Source organism: Esox lucius, chromosome 1, assembly GCF_011004845.1.
Source record: "Esox lucius isolate fEsoLuc1 chromosome 1, fEsoLuc1.pri, whole genome shotgun sequence".
Classification (NCBI taxonomy): domain Eukaryota; kingdom Metazoa; phylum Chordata; class Actinopteri; order Esociformes; family Esocidae; genus Esox; species Esox lucius.
In genome coordinates, this window is record NC_047569.1 from 891,177 (window position 1) to 911,898 (window position 20,722).

The window sequence follows — 20,722 nt, forward strand, 5'->3', positions numbered from 1 at the left end:
CAGGAGCAAAAACTGTCTTGCTCAAGGATAGCACAACCTTTTTTCCACCATCCTGATGCATTTTGGATAGTCTGTCCTTCAAAATTCAGTCTGTCTGTTCTGTCTGACCACAAGACTGTGAGTATGAGACAGTATACCTGACAATCAATGTTTAACAATCTGGCATCTTCTTGACACACTGTCCCTGTGAACAGTGTTCTTTGATCGGAGTCCAGCTGGTTTGGTAATCCCCATCTTGGAATTATTTCCCTGAACAAGATTTTTGCTGTGTTGTTTGCATATCCTTTTTTCGTGGTATTGGCTTCCCCCCCATCTCCAAATACATTTAACAATGATCAATTGCTACTTGGATAGGTAACTTCAGTACATCCAATAAAGCATTCAGCACATAGAAAACAGATCAGAAGTGCTTTACAGGAGATCCTAGTGCAGTCATGATCCCTCTGTTCTTCCAGATCTGTCTGAAATCGTGTGTTACAACAAAGGTTTATCTTTAATCGGTGTAGATGGTTACCTTTTCCCTTCAGTCTGTTTACATGCTTCTGTTAGAGCCACAACTACTGTGACATTGTCCACTGTAGTGACTGCTCTTCCCTCCTTCTACACTCCTTCCTCCACAATGCTTGAGCCATCAGAATATAAGACCAAATCTGGGTTTTCCAAGGGATGAGATGAGCAAGGTACACCCTTTGATTTTATCAAAAATCTAACTTTTTGTTTAGCAGAGCCCAAAATGTCACAAAATGCTATCGAATGTCTGTTCAGTAGTTTAAGGACCGTCTTGAAAGTGCAATACCGCTGATTCAGTGTGACTAAAAAATATAATTTATTTTGTGTCAACCTAATAATAGCTGCCCCATAAAGGAAAATCATAGGTACAGACACGTTTTGTGTTTTTAAACAACACTCATTGTCACGGTCGTGGGATGAAAAGGACACAGGCGCAGAGTAAAGGTAGGGAAGGTAATCCATATTTAATGAAAAAGTAAAGAAGGACTCCAACAAAACAAAAGGCAGCAACCAGTGACGTGGGTATTCCTTACACAGGATAACAAAACCAAAATGAACCACGCCCCAGGGCCTACAAACTAAACATAAATAGGTTCCCCAATTGGAGGCAATGACTAACACCTGCCTCCAATTGGGGAAACCAAAAAGGAGTAGAGGTGGCTAAAGGCCACCTCCTGTCCTGTCCTGGCTATGCCCCGAGCCCAGCGCAGAGATGGCTAGGGGCACAGCCAGGACGTGACAGTACCCCCCCCCCAAAGGCGCGGGCTCCCGACCGCAAGACCGGGACGACCACACCCGGACCGGTGGAGGCTCAGCGCCTGGAGCCGCCGGCACAGGCCGGGGAGGCGGAGCCGCAGGGACAGGCTGGGGAGGCAGAGGGTCAGGAGACGGAAGAGCCGGCGGAGGGACAGGAGCCGGCAGGAGAGCCGGCGGCGGGTCGACAGCCGGCGCAGGAGCCGGGGGAGCCGGCAGAGGGTCGACAGCCGGCGGAGGAGCAGGAGCCGGGGGAGCCGGCGGAGGGTCGACAGCCGGCGGAGGAGCAGGAGCCGGGGGAGCCGGCGGAGGGTCGACAGCCGGCGGAGGAGCAGGAGCCGGTGGAGCTGGCGGCTGAGGCCACTGGGCAGCGGGAGGAGCTGGCGGCCGAGGCCACTGGGCAGCGGGAGGAGCTGGCGGCCGAGGCCACTGGGCACCGGGTGGAGCTGGCGGCCGAGGCCACTGGGCAGCGGGTGGAGCTGGCGGCCGAGGCCACTGGGCAGCGGGTGGAGCTGGCGGCCGCGGCCACTGGGCAGCGGGAGGAGCTGGCGGCCGCGGCCACTGGGCAGCGGGAGGAGCTGGCGGCCGCGGCCACTGGGCAGCGGGAGGAGCTGGCGGCCGCGGCCACTGGGCAGCGGAAGGAGCTGGCGGCCGCGGCCACTGGGCAGCGGGAGGAGCTGGCGGCCGCGGCCACTGGGCAGCGGGAGGAGCTGGCGGCCGCGGCCACTGGGCAGCGGGAGGAGCTGGCGGCTGCTGGCTGCGGCTCCCAGGCAGCAGGGGTGCTGGCTGCGGCTCCCAGGCAGCAGGGGGCGCTGGCGGCGCTGGCTGCGGCTCCCAGGCAGCAGGGGGCGCTGGCGGCGCTGGCTGCGGCTCCCAGGCAGCAGGGGGGCGCTGGTGGCGCTGGCTGCGGCTCCCAGGCAGCGGGGGGCGCAGGCTGCGGCTTCCGGGCAGCGGGGGGCGCTGGCTGCGGCTCCCGGGCAGCGGGGGGCGCTGGCTGCGGCTCCCGGGCAGCGGGGGGCGCTGGCTGCGGCTCCCGGGCAGCGGGGGGCGCTGGCGGCGCTGGCTGCGGCTTCCGGGCAGCGGGGGGCGCTGGCTGCGAGAACCGGTACGGCGGGTCCCGATAGCCCCACCAGTCCTCACATCTCCCTACATCAGGGAAAGCCCTCATAGGCCCCACCGGCGTTGTTGCCCGACGCCTAGGAGCTGGCACCGGGCAGGGCTGGGGCACCTGGACTACCCCACACGTGAGCACGGGTGGCACGGCCGCGTCCTTCCACTCCGCCTGCCCCCACAGCACCCCGCCAAGAAATTCTTGGGACGGACACACGGAGGTTTGCTTACGTCGCCTCGGTCGACGTCTCCTCCGGGGTGGATGCTGTGGAGGCCCGGTGTGCCGCAGAGGACAGTAGGGGTTCTCCTCCTCCTCGGTGTCGCTGTCCGGCCAACCGAGGAGTTCCCCTACCGTCCATTTCTGCTGTGTCTCTTGGTGGTGGTTCATTCTGTCACGGTCGTGGGATGAAAAGGACACAGGCGCAGAGTAAAGGTAGGGAAGGTAATCCATATTTAATGAAAAAGTAAAGAAGGACTCCAACAAAACAAAAGGCAGCAACCAGTGACGTGGGTATTCCTTACACAGGATAACAAAACCAAAATGAACCACGCCCCGGGGCCTACAAACTAAACATAAATAGGTTCCCCAATTGGAGGCAATGACTAACACCTGCCTCCAATTGGGGAAACCAAAAAGGAGTAGAGGTGGCTAAAGGCCACCTCCTGTCCTGTCCTGGCTATGCCCCGAGCCCAGCGCAGAGATGGCTAGGGGCACAGCCAGGACGTGACACTCATTTTATACATATATTTTGGTTGTTAGACCTTATATATTTCATTTTATAATAGATTGTTATAGAGGTGACAGACCTACAACCACTTGTATCTTGGTCACTGACCTTCAGATTTGCTCTCTTACATTTTGGTGATATGAGAATTTATCCTTCTATACAATAGGTTTTAATGAGCTAGAGACCTAAAAACAGGTGTGGTCTGTTCCTTTACCTCTCTTCTGAAAGGTACACCTCTTTTATCAATATTAATTATGTGAATTGCATTTTATAAATGCATGCATTATTACAACTCTGCTTCCAATCCAGATGACATGGACGTCTAAATCCACTTGCATTTTGTTCACTGACCTTCTTTGTCAAGGGTACGCCCCTTAGATATGCCATTTCAGATTTCGATAAATTTAATGGACTTCATCTGTCAAATCGTCTCTTTTTTTTTAATAGCTCACTATCCATACGAGTAAGAGATCTAAAAACAAGTGTGCTGTGTTACATTACTTCTATTCTGAAAGATACAACTCTTATTATTTCCAAATTCATTATCTGACCATAAGGGATCGGTGCCTAGAGGATCGGCGGGGGCCTCGACAACCCGATCCCTGGACACGGAAACTAGTTCTAGGGACGTGGAACCTCACCTCGCTGGCGGGGAAGGAGCCTGAGATCGTGCGTGAGGTTGAGAGGTTAGTCGGGATCACCTCCACGCACGGCTTGGGCTCTGGAACCACATTCCTTGAGAGAGGATGGACTCTTCACCACTCTGGAGTTGCCCATGGTGAGAGGCGGCAGGCTGGTGTGGGTTTGCTTATAGCTCCCCAGCTCTGCCACCATTTTTACCCCGGTGAACGAGAGGGTTGTTTCCCTGCGCCTACGGGTCGGGGATAGGTCTCTCACTGTTGTTTGTGCCTACGGGCCGAACGGCAGTGCAGAGTACCCAACCTTCTTGGAGTCTCTGGGAGGGGTGCTGGAAAGTGCTCCGACTGGGGACTCCATCGTTCTACTGGGGGACAGTGACACCTGGAGGGGCGTGATTGGGAGGAACGGCCCCCCTGATCTGAACCCGAGCTGTGTTCAGTTATTGGACTTCTGTGCTAGTCACAGTTTGTCCATAACGAACACCATGTTCAAGCATAAGGGTGTCCATCAGTGCACATGGCACCAGGACACCCTAGGCCGTAGGTCGATGATTGACTTTTGTGTCGTTTCATCTGACCTGCGGCCTTATGTCTTGGACACTCAGGTGAAGAGAGGGGCGGAGCTGTCAACTGATCACCACCTGGTGGTGAGTTGGATCCGATGGCGGGGGAGGAAGCTGGACAGACTCATGTCAGAGAGATTTTTAAACTCCCACCTCCGGCAGAGCTTCGACTGGATCCCGAGGGAGGCTGGAGATATTGAGTCCGAAGTGACCATGTTCTCCACCGCCATTGTCGAAGCGGTCGCTCGGAGCTGTGGCCGTAAGGTCTCCGGTGCCTGTTTCGAGACGGCAATCCCCGAACCCAGTGGTGGACACCGGAAGTAAGGGATGCCGTCAAGCTGAAGAAGGAGTCCTATCGGGCCTGGTTGGCTAGTGGGACTCCTGAGGCAGCTGACGGGTACCGGCAGGCCAAGCGGACTGCAGCCCGGGTGGTTGTGGAGGCAAAAACTCGGGCCTGGGAGGATTCTGGCAAACCGTCCGGCGCCTCAGGAGAGGGAAACAGTGCCCTACCAACCCTGTTTACAGTAGAGGTGGGCAGCTGTTGACCTCAACTGGGGATGTCGTCGGGCGGTGGAAGGAGTACTTCAAGGATCTCCTCAATCCCGCCGTCACGTCTTCCATTGAGGAAGCAGAGGATGAGGGCTCAGAGGTGGACTCGTCCATCACCCGGGCTGAAGTCACAGAGGTAGTCAAGAAACTCCTCGATGGCAAGGCACCGGGGGTGGATGAGATCCACCCCCGGTGGATCTCATGCACCTGCAAGGTCCCCTTGCTCAGGAAAGCACATGTGCAGGCCCATCTGAAGTGAGCCAGTGAACATCTGAATGATTCATAGAACTGGGTGAAAGTGTTGTGGTCAGATGAGACCAAAATCGAGCTCTTGGCATCAACTCAACTCACTGTGTTTGAAGGAGGAGGAGTGTCAACTTTATTTATAAAGCACATTTATGACAACTGTCGTTGACCGAAGTGCTGTACAGGACAAAGTATACAAAATATGTGAAATTTACAGGTAAAAATTACGTAGATACACAGAAGACACAGACAAAATAGCAGCACATACACTTAATGCAAACTCAGTTAAGATTAAAAGCCAGAAGAAAAATGTGCGTCTTTAGCAATAACTTAAAAGTGTATATAGTTTGGGCATTTCGAATATGCAGTGGTAGGCTATTCCAGAGGATGGGACCACCAATCGCGAAAGCTCGATCCCGACTAATTTTTAGCCTGGCTTTTGGGACAACTAGAAGTAACTAGTTAGCTGACCTCAGTGTTCCGGCTGGAGAATGATCATGTAAAAGTTCAGACAGATATAAAGGGGCCAATCCATTTAAAACCTTAAAGACAAGCATTAAAATCTTAAAATAAATCCTGAAATGAACAGGAAGCCAATGGAGTGAGGTCAAAATTGGTGTTATGTTCTCCCATTTTCTTATACTGGTTATAAGTCGAGTGGCGGCATTTTGTACTAACTGGAGCCGATTTAGGGTTTTCTGATCTACCCCCAGGTACAAGGAATTACAGTAATCTAGCCGAAATGTAATAAATGCATGGATAACTTTCTCAAAATCCCTGGGAGGAAGATAGACCTTAACTTTTGCCAAAAGTCTTACCTGAAAGAAGCTAGATTTCACTACTAGACTAATTTGCTTATCGAGTTTGAAGGAGCTATCAAAGAGAAAACCGAGATTCTTAACAAACGGTCTACTATAAGAGGCTAGAGGGCCTAGGGTACCAAGTGGATCACCCAGCAAGTTACCTCATCCACACAAGAATCTCTGTATTACTTTCATTTAAAGTAAGAAAGGTTAGCGCCAATCAGATTTTAATGTCCTTTAAGCAGTCTAAGATAGGCTGTACAGAGTCTTTAAATGTTGTTTTTATCTGCATGTAAATTTGTACATTGTCGGCAAAGCAATGAAAGGAGATATTGTGTTTCTTAAAAATGGACCCTAAGGACAACACACATCCTGAATAAAGGATGGGGCCTAAAATGGAGCCTGGAGGCCCCCACAAGTGAGAGGTGCCGTGGTCGATAAAAATTTGACTAGGTGGACCGAAAAACTCCTATCAGTCAGCTATGACTCGAACCATTTCAGGACAGTTCCTTTGATGCCAATGGACTGTTCAAGGCGTTTCATGAGAATCCTATGATCCACCGTGTCAAAGGCTGCAGACAGGTCCAGAATAGCGGGGCTCCCTGAGTCAACAGTTTCAAGGAGATCATTAAAAACTCTTAAGGGTGCCGTTTCAGTACTATGACGTGGCTTGAAGCCAGATTGAAACTTTTCCCGGGTATCATGATTTTCTAAAAACATTGTCAATTGTTAAAGAACTACTCTCTCTAGTATTTTAGAGAGAAAAGGTAGCTTAGAGATGGGCCTAAAATGTGAAAGAACATTAGGATCCAGGTTAGGCCTGGGCAATAAAACGATAACGATATGTATTGCGATAGACACGTGATCGATATCAATAAAAAATGTGTTCGATAAAACGTTCGATAAATATTTTTTTTTTTTCGTCGGAAGAAAACGGGTTGCAAAGCAAGTTTGGTTGCATTAACAAAGCCACTCGCTCTCAGGTAACCTTGCAACGTTAAAGAGTGGGGAGTGACACGCTAACAGCCAATCATGTAACAGTATCATGTTTGGTTGCGTCATATTGTTGTCTCGTGCTGGTCTGCTGGATTCAACCGGCGACTGATAAGCAGAAAATGAGTGCCGCAGCGAGCGAGGAAATTGTAAATAAAAGAGGAAAAGTCAGCTTGCCAGTATGGCAATTTTTTGGATATTATAAGTCTGACCGTAGTCAGAACAATGTCGTCTGCAAATTATGCAAGACCGTCGTCCCCACCAAGACTGGTAATACAACAAACTTGTTTTACCACCTTAGCCGCGCTCATCCTTTGGAGCACAGCCGTATTCAACCAACAACATCTGCAGTTGCAACACCGCACAAACAACAAACCACCATGGAGAGGTACTCTGCATCAGTGCCTTATGACAAAGAATCTAAACGATACAAAGATATAACGGAGGCAGTTGCATATCATATAGCCAAAGACATGCTTCCGCTCAGCACCGTCGAGAAGCCAGTTTATTAAAAAGCTCATACACGTGCTTGACCCACGCTATGTTCTTCCCGGCCGAAAGTACTTTTCTAAGACTGCCATTCCTAAGCTGTATGTAATGTGCAAAGAATCTGTGCAGCAAGAAATATTGTCAGCAAAGTACTTTGCAACAACTTCTGACCTGTGGTCAAGCCGTACTTCTGAGCCATACATTAGCTTGACCATTCATTTCATCGACAATGAATGGGGTTTGAAAACCAGGTGCCTTGAGACTGCATATTTCCCCGATGATCACACTGGAGAAGTGATAGCAGAAGGCTTGAAGGAGGCTCTGTTGTCCTGGAGTCTGATTGAAGACAAAATGGTGTGCATCACCACAGACAGCGGGGCAAATGTAGTGAAGGCGACTTCACTGAACAACTGGACACTGCTGCAGTGTTTTGGCCATCGTTTGCACTCTGCTATTGGTGAGTAGCTTTGTCATTTTAATATTCGTTATCAATGGTTCCTATGGTTATTTTATTAGCCAGTAATTGGGAGGTAATATATTATAATGATTTATGGAAGCAGCTTTACACACTGACATGGCTGTGTGTGTGTGTGTGTGTGTGTGTTAACTGTATTTGTTTCTCTCTCTGTGTGTGTGTGTGTGTGTGTGTGTGTGTGTGTGTGTGTGTGTGTGTGTGTGTGTGTGTGTGCGCGCGTGTGTGTGTGTTAACTGTATTTGTTTCTCTCTCTGTGTGTGTGTGTGTGTGTGTGTGTTAACGGCTTGTTTCTCTCTCTCTCTCTGTGTGTGTGTTCTGTTTTTTTTATCTGTGTGTTTTTCTCTGTGTGTGTGTGTGTGTGTTTATTATCAGTTATTGACACTGTCTGGCATTGTTTTTCTGAAGGTGCTGCAGAAAAAGATAAAAGAGTGGAGAGGGCTGTAGGTGTGTGCAAGAAAGTGGTATCTGCCTTTTCTTACTCGTGGAAAAAAAAGAGTGCGCTCTCTAAAGCCCAGGAACGTCTCCATCTTCCGACACATCAGCTGGTCACAGAGTCCCGAACAGAGTCCCGAACCAGGCAAAAGATGGTGGCAAGGGTCCTAGAGCAACAAAAGGCCATCACTGAAGTTCTGTCTTCTGACAAAAACAACAGGCACCTGATCCCAACGTGGCAGGATATTGACGTCCTTGAGTCAATGCATGCAGCCTTAACTCCTCTCCTGGAGTTCACAGACTCCCTTTCTGGGGAGTCATATGTGACGGTCTCGTACGTGAAGCCTGTGCTCCACCTTTTCCGCTCCAGTTTGCTGAAAGTTAATGAGGGGGACACTCAACTCACAAAAGAGCTAAAGACAAAAATAATGGCATATCTCGATGAGAAATATGCTGACCCTGACACAGATGATCTCCTTGACATGGCTACCTTCGTGGACCCTAGGTTTAAAGGCCAATACATCAGACCAGAGAAGGTAGGGGCCATTCGATTCAGAGCTGTGTCTGAGATCATGGATGCAGACCAGGGCCAATCACAGGCAGGGCCTTCTGAGGGAGCAGCAGACCAAGGTGCAGAAGGAGGAGCTGTCAGTGAACCACCTCTGCCACTGGGCGTGAAAAAGCAACGCAAGTCATTGGGGAGCTTTTTCAAAAAACAGTCCCAAGAAGAGGATGCTTTGCCTCTCACTGAAAAACAAAAAGTGGAGAGTGAGCTGGAAAGGTACCTTATGTGCCCTGATGCAGACAGTGAGTCAAACCCTCTGGACTGGTGGAGGCTACATGAACACAACTTTCCCAGAATTTCTCAGCTGGCGAAAAAGTACTTGTGCATCCCAGCCACCAGCACCCCGTCAGAAAGAATTTTTAGTACTGGGGGTAATATTGTTACATGCACAAGGGCAGCTTTAGACCCAGAGAAGGTCAACCAACTGGTGTTCCTAGTACAAAACCTGGACTGAAAATATACTTGAATAGTTTAACTTCAAGTATGATTAGAGTAAGAATAACTTGAAGAGTTACATGTTCATATTTCTGCAGGTTTTATATTTCAAACAATGTTACTGTACTGTGTCAGGTTTGTTTTTTGTTACAGATGTTCCTCAGTCTACCTCAGTTTTATTTGTTTACAAAACACTGCACATATTTTAAAACACTTTAACAGCTAGTGAACTTCCTAGCATTAAACTTGCACTAAATTCTCAGGTTTTTCTATGTTTATATTTAACACTTTGCAGTGCACTATTTTATTACACTTTATTAAGCATTTCTTAATTTTCTTTCATTTTGCACTTTAAATGTTAAGAGATAATTAAGTGTTCATTGTGACTTTAGACTTATGTTTACATTTTAATTATTTGAGTTTGGTTGTGTTGACATTTCTTAACTTGAAGAGATTATGATCAGAGGAAGTTTGTTTAAAATAAAAATGTTTAAACGTACAATATTTTTCTCCTGGTCCTTATTTTAAATGGGTCATAAAAATATCAATAATTATCGATATCGATCAATATGAAACACTGATATCGTGATATGGTTTTCAGCCATATCGCCCAGCCCTAATCCAGGTTCATTATTTTTTATAAGATGTTGTACTACAGCATGTTTAAAAGCAGCTGGAACACACCCAGAAATAAGGCAAGTATTAATCAGAATAAGAATACCAGCCGTATCAAAAACATATTTTAAAAGAGGGAATGGAATCCAGGGGACAGTTTGTGGGGCGCATGGTACGAATTACCTTTGTTAATAATGAGTGATACAGGCGCAAACTGAACGAAGACAGCTGAAAAAGTAGAGGGAGCAGAAGGGTCTAGGGCAGAGGAATTCAGGATTTTTTTTTAGAGCAGCAATCTTTCCAATATATATATATTTTTAAATCCTCACACAGTTTGGCTGATGGAACAATATAAGCCGCGCTACTGGGGTTTATCAGAGGGTTAAGAGAGTTGAAGAGATTTTGAGGCCTATTATTATTGTTAAAAACAAGGTATAAATTCTGCTTGTGCAGCTTTAACAGCTCTCTGATATTACAGCAGTCACGTAACATTCCTAGGAAAATCCTTCTTCCATTTTCTTTCAGCTCGTCTAAGTGAACGTCTGAGAGTGCGGGTACTGTTGTTTAGCCAAGGCTCTAAAGATGTCGTTTAGATTTGAACGGCGTAACAGAGATATCAGTGCAAGTGGAATGAATGAGAGTAGTAAAATTATCAGCGCTAAGAGCACAGCCGTCATCTAGATCTCAATCCGCAGATCCGCGGATTGGAGCGCTCTGTGCACATTTGCATAAATATTAATGAAAATCGAATCGCCATAATCGTCCGATTTCAATGTATATTTTATGTAGCCACCTTCGTGAAGCGTTCCGTATATAGTTTGGGTTGCTATGGGAACCACAGCCTGCAGGAAGAAAACTTTTCACCAGGCAACGACAATGACCATGCATCTTAGAAAGGCTAATGTGTAAAGACTATAGGGATTACAAGGGTGTACATCACTATATATGATGTATTGAACCGTAATACATCGTTTGTATTATATGATATAAAAAATTTCTTTTGTCAACATAGTATGAGGATGTTCTTGAGTTTATAAATTATAGAAGTCCAAACTTCACTAGTGATTCTCCGTCATTACACGTAAAAAGTGATTACATTTCTTTTATAGTATTTTATTTCTAGGTAGAAGAACCAAATATTTTTAGGTTGCCTATATGTTTTGCCTTCTATTATAATTTTTTTATTAGTTTCAACCCAATACAGTGTAATTTGATAGTAAAGGCATGAAAATTTGAGGGAAAACCATTGACACAAAACTTTATAATGCTTTAAAAACAAATCATTATGCTGAATGGCAGAAATGTTTTCCGAAAAATATTTCCAATTAGATGAGTTTTCTAAATGGTGACCCAAAAGTCTGTTTTTATGTGTTTTTATTGTAGCCAAGGGGGTTGTGATTACCAGGATACATCGTAATAGGTTGTATCTGTTACAGAAATGAATCTGGGACCCAAAATGTTCAAGTAGTGAAATCCGGCCGAAATTTCCTCAGACCCTGAAGGTTTAAAAACTTTAGAAAAATGCAACGAACCTAAGGGGTTAATGGCAGGCAATTTACGTGCAGGAACACAATTTTCAGCCTTAGAGCAGGGAACTGTGACAGTGAACAAAACAGGCAGGTGATCTGATATACAAATTTCAGTGTTATGGACACAAACCATAAGTGACTGACTGAACAAGATTGAAGGAGTCTATAAGACTCGTAAAATCCTAGATCAAAGGCCTATTTTCACAGCAAACGTTAAATAAAATCACTAACAATTAAAAAAAGATCGGAATCCAACATAATCGCCGCCAAAAAGTCAGCAAAGTCTGTCAGAAAATCCTTATTGACTTTAGGTGGACGATACACCACCGCGCGCAGTACGGGAAAAGTATGGTTGACCTCAAACTGTTGCAGTTCAAAACTAACGAAACTGTCAGAAGGAGTCTGCCGGCATTTGAAAGTGGAATTGAACAGACGCTAGCCCTCCACCCCTGCCAGTAGTCCTAGGGGAGCCAAGGAAATTACACACCGGAGGAAGAAGTTCTGAGAGAGGAGTAAACTCACCATCATGGAGCCAGGTCTCCGTCAAAAACAAGAAGTCCAATTCATTGAGAATGAACTTCTTATTTGCTAGCTATCTAGCAATAATCAGAGCCATGCGCAGCAACACACTCCAGTGTTCGCTGGATTGGGGGAGCCTCAACAAGTAGACACGGAATGACAGGTCGGATCCAGCGACATCTGGAATCTGGAAGACACCTGACTTCGGTACCATCCACCGCCAGGATCAGTTGCATATGAGGACATTGGGGAAGCTTTTAGTCTCGCCAGCACACCTCCCCGTTTTCCCCGTCTCTTCAGGCATTTCTTAAAATGATTTTTACGAGAATAGGCACAGGGTAGGCGACGCAGGTCTACAGATAAATTAGATGAGAAGGGAGGGAGATCTGTAATCTGCTCTCCCAAGTCATGCTTTAGCAGCAGCAATTCAACTATCTCTCGGATTCTAAAAAGAGCTTGGCGATCATAAACGAGTAATGCAGAGATGTTACAATGAAAAATACAAAAAACACAATACATAAAAAGGAACATCAAACATCTTGAATCTGCCTGTGACCCCAAGAACACCACCCCCATCGTCAAACATTGAGGTGGAAACATTATGCTTTGGGGGCGTTCTTCTGCTTAGGGGACAGGACAACTTCACTGCATCAATGGGACGGTGGACGGGGCCATGTACCGTCAAATCTTGGGTGAGAACCTCCTTCCCTCAGCCAGGGCATTGAAAATGGGTTGTGGATGGGTATTCCAGCATGACAATGACCCAAAACACACGGCCAAGGCAACCAACCCTAACCCTAACCTCACAGTCAATTCCAACTTCACTCTATTCTCATTTTCCTCCATAAACATCTGGATGTCCCGTAAATTAACCAGAATTGAAAATTGTCCACCGAAGGGTCAGTGAACAAAATGCAAGTGATTTTAGAGGTCCATGTCATCTGGACTGGAAGCTATTAAAAATAGTTCATGTAAATTAGGTAATTGAGTTGTAATAACAAAATTGTAGTTAGTACATTTTATACAGAGAATTGATAGGAAAGTTAAAGGAACAGACCACATGTGTGTTTATTTGTAGCTCATATGGATAGTGAGCTATTAAAAATAGCATTAGAGAAGGACAAAAGCTACTAAAATTTATGAAATTGAAAATGGCAAATCCACAGATTGTCCTCTGGTGAAGGAAGGTCAGTGACAAATATAAATGTGGTTTCAGAGGTACATGTCTTCTTAATAGGAAATTATTAAATGTATCTATATTTTGTAATAGAGTACCCATCAGAGGATGGGTACATGGTGGTCATAAAGGGATGGACATGGTCAGAAACAATGCTCAGGTAGGCCGTGGCATTTAAACGATGCCCAATTGGCACTAAGGGGCCTAAAGTGTGCCAAGAAAACATCCCCCACACCATTACACTACCACCACCAGCCTGCACAGTGGTCTCATCTACCATCTGAATGTCTCAACAGATATCGAGACTCATCAGACCAGGCAACATTCTTCCAGTCTTCAACTGTCCAATTTTGGTGAGCTCGTGCAAATTGTAGCCTCTTTTTCCTATTTGTAGTGGAGATGAGTGGTACCCGGTGGGGTCTTCTGCTGTTGTAGCCCATCCGCCTCAAGGTTGTGCGTGTTTTGGCTTCACAAATGCTTTGCCGCATACCTCGGTTGTAACGAGTGGTTATTTCAGTCAAAGTTGCTCTTCTATCAGCTTGAATCAGTCAGCCCATTCTCCTCTGACCTCTAGCATCAACAAGGCATTTTCGCCCACAGGACTGCCGCATACTGGATGTTTTTCCCTTTTCACACCATTCTTTGTAAACCCTAGAAATGGTTGTGTGTGAAAATCCCAGTAACTGAGCAGATTGTGAAATACTCAGACCGGCCCGTCTGGCACCAACAACCATGCCACGCTCAAAATTGCTTAAATCACCTTTCTTTCCCATTCTGACATTCAGTTTGAAATTCAGGAGATTGTCTTGACCAGAAATGCATTTCTGGTCAAGACACCCCTAAATGCATTGAAGCAACTGCCATGTGATTGGTTGATTAGATAATTGCATTAATGAGAAATTGAACAGGTGTTCCTAATAATCCTTTAGGTGAGTGTATGTTATAGTTGTAATGTAAGGTAAACATTTTTACAAAAAAAGAGGTGTAACTTTGTAAGGACAGGTAAAGGAACAAACTTTTCTGTACATCTCTAGCTGAAATGTGTTTTGAGCTATTAGAAAAATGCAGTTTAGAATGAGAAATTAAAGCAGAAGGAAAAACAGCTATTTACAAGAGGGGCATAGACTGTGCACCAGCGTAGTGACGAATTTCCGCTTTTGTCTAGAAGTCGGTATTGCAGTTTCCGGTTTACTTACTAATACTCATCAGCATTAGTAAACACCTAAACTCACAACAAGATGAGTGATGCTGTTGTATGAAAAAAAAAAAAGAAATATAATGTACGTGACTCATTTAAGTTTCAAGGTACAAGTGGGACATAATTTTAATCAGGAGAATATCCTCTTTTTAATAAAATATGGCTTGCGCCATTCAATGACTTCAAACACTAAACTAGAAATAGTCAGAAAAGGCGATTTATTTTTTATATACTTCCACGTAACGCAGGTTTAAGTGCAATTAATACCATATAGGACCAGATGTTTACATCCTATGTGACAGTTTCGTTGTGAAATAAGGTTACAGTAGTAAAATAAAAGAGGAGACCTGTTTTGGTGCTTTTTTGAGGCTATGGAATGTTAAGCTTCATTCAGGTTGAAGAGGCTGAACGAAGGTTCGTTTCAATTCACTTGCTATGGGGACGCGCTAGCGTTCCAGCTCAGCCAGCGTTCTTTTGCAGTTTTTGAGGCTAGGGTGAATTTTTATGCGTTTTATTGTCCTGCCTAATACTACACTAAAAAGGAACACCTTGCTAACTAGCTTAGCCGATAGCCGGCCGGCACACCACAGTAAACTACTTACCCTCGTAGTTGTGCAGATAACTCAATACGTAGAGTTTGAATCCCTTGTTCCGCTTGCTTGTTGGAGCAGGGGACCAGGTATCAACAATTCGATGGACATCACTAATGCTTATTTTAGGCAGGTCTTGGAGACATCTACTAATAACAGAAATTTTGGGTGACGCGGGTGATTGCCTTATTGCTTGGCCACAGAGCTTATTGGGACAAGGAAGGTCAGTGATCTGTGTAATGATTTAGCTTATTTGTGTTTAAAAAATTTTTATATAAACAAATAATAACACCTTTTTTATTTAGAAGTGTGGAGAAAAAAAAGAAAGAAAATGTTGAAATAATGATTTCTGCCGAATGCACCTTTAAGACTGTCCCTTAGCCTTATCCGCGTAATATACCTCCAATGAAAGTTACGTAAAATCGATTTTTGAAAACAGAACGAAACAGACAAACCAAAGGATGTACCTTGCTCTCTACCTTCACCTGATTCTATATATCGCTGTCGTCTTTGTAAGCCGTTTTTGGGGAGCGCTATTAACAAGCAAACTCTGAATATTCACATAAAACCAAATTTACCCCGGTCTGACTTCGCCTTAAAGATAATGAAAGGTTGCTTGCCCATTTCACTTGCATTTTGACCAGTTTTATTTGTTCGAACTTCAATTGGAATACAATAGAACTGGGATGGATGGACTTTAGACAAGCATCGGGAGCGCTAATATCCCGAACAGGCTAGCTAGAACAACCTCAATCGTTAGCTAGCCTACATGCTGGGATATTAACAGTTAGAGGCCAGTTCGTCAAAAGTCCAATTCAGCCCAGCTGTGAGATAGCTTGTTGTTCCATTTGTTCTCTGAATTGGGTTACTAAACGCTGGCTATCTTGGATTGCTCTTAAAATGTTATTAATTCCTTCATAACTTCCCTTTCTTTATTTTGGGATGGCATTTTATTTTGCCACAGTACACAACCGATCATGAATAAGATAAAGACGTGCTGATGTCTGAAACTTTGCAAAATGTTGCTGGAAACGTTAGGCATTATTGACAGAGTAATGCTTTATTCATCATGTTCTGTAATAAAGGAGACGACCTTGGCAGTAATAGAGCTGACATTTCTATTTTATGGGAATGTTCACTATGTATGGCTGATTGTATTATTTCACTTATTTATCAATGAGTCTGAACCATAAGCAGTGTCAGAGAGATGAGAGGGACAGTAGGGTGGATGTTGAGGTGAGTGATAAAAAGGATACTACAGAATAGCCCTCTGGACCTGTTTAGTTTTAAATGTGTTATGGTGCACTGTGTTACAGTATGACAATTTGAAGATTTCTGACCTAAAATATGTTGTTTTCCATGTGATTAAGTTATGCACATGACTTAATTCTACTTAACAAAAATGTGCACAAAACCATAGTTCATTGGTCTTCAACCCTCTCCTGGAGACTCCCCAGCTATCTCACATTTTAGTTTTAGCCCTGAACTCACCTGATTTAACAGGTAAGGGCTTCTTAATTAATTAACATAGTTGATTCAGGTGTGCTATCTCTGGGATAGATCAAATAGATGGAATGGCTGGGGGGGTCCCCAGGAGAGGGTTGACGACCTATGCCATAGTTAATAGTATATGTTTGTATAATTCAGAAAATCTGAAGTAGGCTAAATATAGAAATTAGAGTTTTGATAATGTTACCTCTTCTAAATTTCAGGTAGGGCAGAGTATGTGTTTTGATCATTGTCATACAAGTGTTTGTGATGGCACATTACATGTTAAGTATGCGCTGGTTAATTTTCATGTTGATATTATTGTGCACATTTCACTTCATTAAGCTTCTTGAAAGTTTATGAACATAATGCATTTGATGCACTGGTGATAGACTGAATGTAAAAATATATATATTTATAAACGTTAAGTGACATGTCTTTAATATTAGTCCCAAAACAAAATTTTCGCAAACCTGTTTTTGACTTGGTCCCCCCTAATTTGTGACAATTTCGAACTTGGTACCAGGCGCTGTATTTCTTCTGAAGCCACCATACAGCCACGTTCTGCCTTTGGCTTCTCTAGCCAATGACTATCTACTTTTCTCCAGCCAACGTCTATCACTAGCTATGATGAACATGTGCTCATCGTAGCTAGTGTGTGCACCTGTGCATGTACCTCATTCTTCTCTGCATGCTTGGGATCATGTCAGTGAAATCAGCTATAATCTGTTATTTATTGCTGATATGAAAAACCAATGAAAAACACCTGAATAGGTTTTTCTATGTAAATGCAGTGAAAGTAAGCCAATTTTAAATTAGCAATTTAAACCTGCTGCTAATTCAGTATTCATGGGGAATATACCATACTTCCCTAATATGAATACAAAAATACCATTCAATTTGAGGACATATTATGGTGATGATCTGTCTATAATCATAGTCTCAAATTAGACTTGTGTTATTATGGTCTTGACTCAGACTTGACCCTTTCCCTGCTGTTCCAGTCTCGGTCTCGCCTCCCTTTGGTCTTGGACTTGACTCGGACTCGATTTGCTTAGGTCTTGGTCTTGACTTGGTCTCGGTTTAGGTGGTCTCGAACACAGCTTCTTTCACCATTGTCTTGCACAGAGGCCTGAGATGATAATCTGCATCCTCATCATCACCATTATCATCCAATGGTTAGCCTGGAGGCTCCTCCCATGTTGGATCCCACAATGATGCACTCTCAGCAGTCTTTTGCAGTTCTGTGTGAGGATATATGGATGTGACCTTAGGACATGTTGATACTGGAGTCTGTAGCACAGACAGTTCTTTCACTTCCTCCAGTTGGTTTTTCCTCATCTTCTCACTTTCTTGATCTTTTTTTTGCTTCTGTTCAGCCAGCGCTTTTACGCTCTCACTTTCCTTGTTCATGGCTCTCTCATGTGATTCTCTCATACTTATCACCTTTTTTTCCGGAGTTCAATAAGAACAGACAAAGCCCAATGTGTTTTGCGTAAAGAGTTTGAAAATCTCTGTGTTTCTTCACCAGGCTATTTGAATATCTGATCATTCAAAAAAACAACTTCCAGATGCCAATGAAATAACATCAAATACATTTTTCAAATTAATAAATTCCACACAGACTGATATTTCAAGTGTTCAAGTGTTTATTTCTTTTAATTGTGATGATTATAACTGACAACCTATGAAAACCCCAAATTCAGTATCTCAGAACATTTGAATATTGTGAAAAGTTCAATATTGAAGACACCTGGTGCCACACTCTAATCAGCTAATCAACTCAAAACACCTGCAAAGGCCTTTAAATGGTCTCTCAGTCAAGTTCTGTAGGCTACACAATCATGGGGAAGACTGCTGACTTGACAGCTGTCCAAAAGATGACCATTGACACCTTGCACAAGGAGGGCAAAAGGTCATAGCTAAAGAGGCTGGCTGTTCACAGAGCTCTATGTCCAAGCACATTAATAGAGAGGCGAAGGGAAGGAAAATATGTGGTAGAAAGAAAGTGTACAAGCAATAGGGATAACCGCACCCTGGAGAGAATTGTGAAATAAAACCCATTCAAAAATGTGGGGGAGTTTCATAAAGAGTGGACTGCAGCTGGAGTCAGTGCTTCAAGAACCACAAGGCACAGATGAATGCAAGACATGGGTTTCAGCGGTCGCATTCCTTGTGTCAAGCCACTCTTGAACAAGACACAACGTCAGAAGCGTCTCGCCTGGGCTAAAGACAAAAAGGACTGGACTGCTGCTGAGTGGTCCAAAGTTATGTTCTCTGATGAAAGTAAATTTTACATTTCCTTTGGAAAGAGTCTGGAGGAAGAGAGGAGAGGCACAGAATCCATGTTGCTTGAAGTCCAGTTTACAGTATCCACAGTCAGTGATGGTTTGGGGTGCCAACTGACCAACTTTATGGAGTTGGTCAGTTGACAAAAGTCCAGCTTTATGGAGATGCAGATTTCATTTTCCAAAAGTGCCAAAGCTACCAGTACCTGGTTTAAGGACCATGGTATCCCTGTTCTTAATTGGCCAACAAACTCGCCTGATCTTGACCCTATAGAAAATCTATGGGGTATTGTGAAGAGGAAGATGCGATACGCCAGAGCCAACAATGCAGAAGAGCTGAAGGCCACTATCAGAGCAACCTGGGCTCTCATAACACCTGAGCAGTGCCACAGACTGATCGACTCCATGCCATGCCGCATTGCTGCAGTAATTCAGGCAAAAGGAGCCCCAACTAAGTATTGAGTGCTTATACTTTTCATGTTCATACTTTTCAGTTGGCCAAAATATCAAAAAATACTTTTTTTGTATTGGTCTTAAGTAATATTAAAATGTTCAGAGATACTGAATTTGGGATTTTCAATAGTTGTCAGTTACAATCATCACAATTAAAATAAATAAACATTTGAAATATATCAGTCTGTGTGTAATGAATGAATATAATATACAAGTTTCACTTTTTGAATGGAATTACTGAAATAAATCAACTTTTTGATGATATTCTAATTTTATGACCAGCACCTGTATTTATCTCTCCTGCAGATTCATGTAACACCTCTGAAAAACCACTCTGGAGATTTATGTACATCAGATACCCATTCTTGAAATAATCACACGTCTCCCACAAATATTTGTATTTCGTTATAACAAACACTGTTCAATGTATGACAGTTGTATGTATACGGATTCCATCAGTATTGATATAACTATTGCTGCAGGCTTTAATGCTACAGCAGGCTCTGTAATAAATCCCGTGAGGAACCCATGTCACTATAAATGCTTTTAGGCTAATAGTGTAGTTAGGAGTATTATCAACTCGTGGCCTAGGCTTTTCACGCAGATGGATACTGACTCAGTGCATGTAGTACATGCAGCATGTAGTACATGCTGATCATTCAGTTCTTGGTAGTGTGAAATGGCGATTGACTCACCGAATGTATTCTCAGAAAAGTACTCCAGGAGCAGGACGTCAGAATGAGGTGGGAATGGAGAATTGCTGGCTCTTCTGACAGTCCCCATCTCCATCTATGTCTTGACTCTGGATTTAGCTGGTTCAAAATACCTAAAAGTCATAACAGATCAGGGATTTGATCTAGCAACCTTTTCTGTTGCTTTTAAAACGTTTCCTATAGCACTTTAATTAACATGACCCCCAGTTTAATATTTTTAACCCTTAAACAACTGTACTTTCTGTGTTTTCATTTTTGCTGTTGTTTGTACAGAACTTGAACAAGAAGGCATACAACCTAGCTAAAGCCCTGCTGAAAAGGACTGCTCAGGCAATCGAGCCATACATCACTAACGTAAGTTGTTTTTGTAGGATGTCTTTCCAACACGGCTGGTCTTGAAGTCCTAGTTAAACATTGGTGTGTCTGTCTTTCTTAGAATATGTGTATGTGACATCTGTCTCACTCCAATTCTTATCCAGTACTGCCCAGCCATGAGTTCTGGTTATGCCATGCCCAGCATTTTTAATGAGTCCATGATGTCAAAGTGGAAAAAAAGGATTTGCTAATAAATTGCATATATAAAACAGATCACAGGCCTTTTTTTGTCAACTGATATCATAGTACAGTACAATACAGGCTCAACATTATAAATCAGCCTTATGAATAACCAAACCAGCTATTTGTAATTGCCCATGTAATTTATTTTGTCAACAAGTGTGGAGATTGTCATTTTTCCCAGTTGAAAATCAACGTACCTATTGCCTTTAAACCAGGGGTTTAACAATAGTTGGTGTAATTAAATGCGCACAATGGGTTATGATAAGTGCTTTCTTTCTATGGCACAGGGCATATTAGCAGAAAAA

General features: G+C 44.0%; 1 protein-coding gene across 1 annotated transcript in view; it reads left to right on the forward strand.

Annotated features, from left to right (window-relative positions):
- LOC105009135 (sister chromatid cohesion protein PDS5 homolog B) overlaps nt 1-20,722 on the forward strand; it is a 67,657-nt gene that overhangs the window by 23,441 nt on the left and 23,494 nt on the right. The window contains 1 exon segment of the mRNA XM_034296808.1: nt 20,133-20,213. Coding sequence (XP_034152699.1) covers nt 20,133-20,213 — 81 coding nt within the window.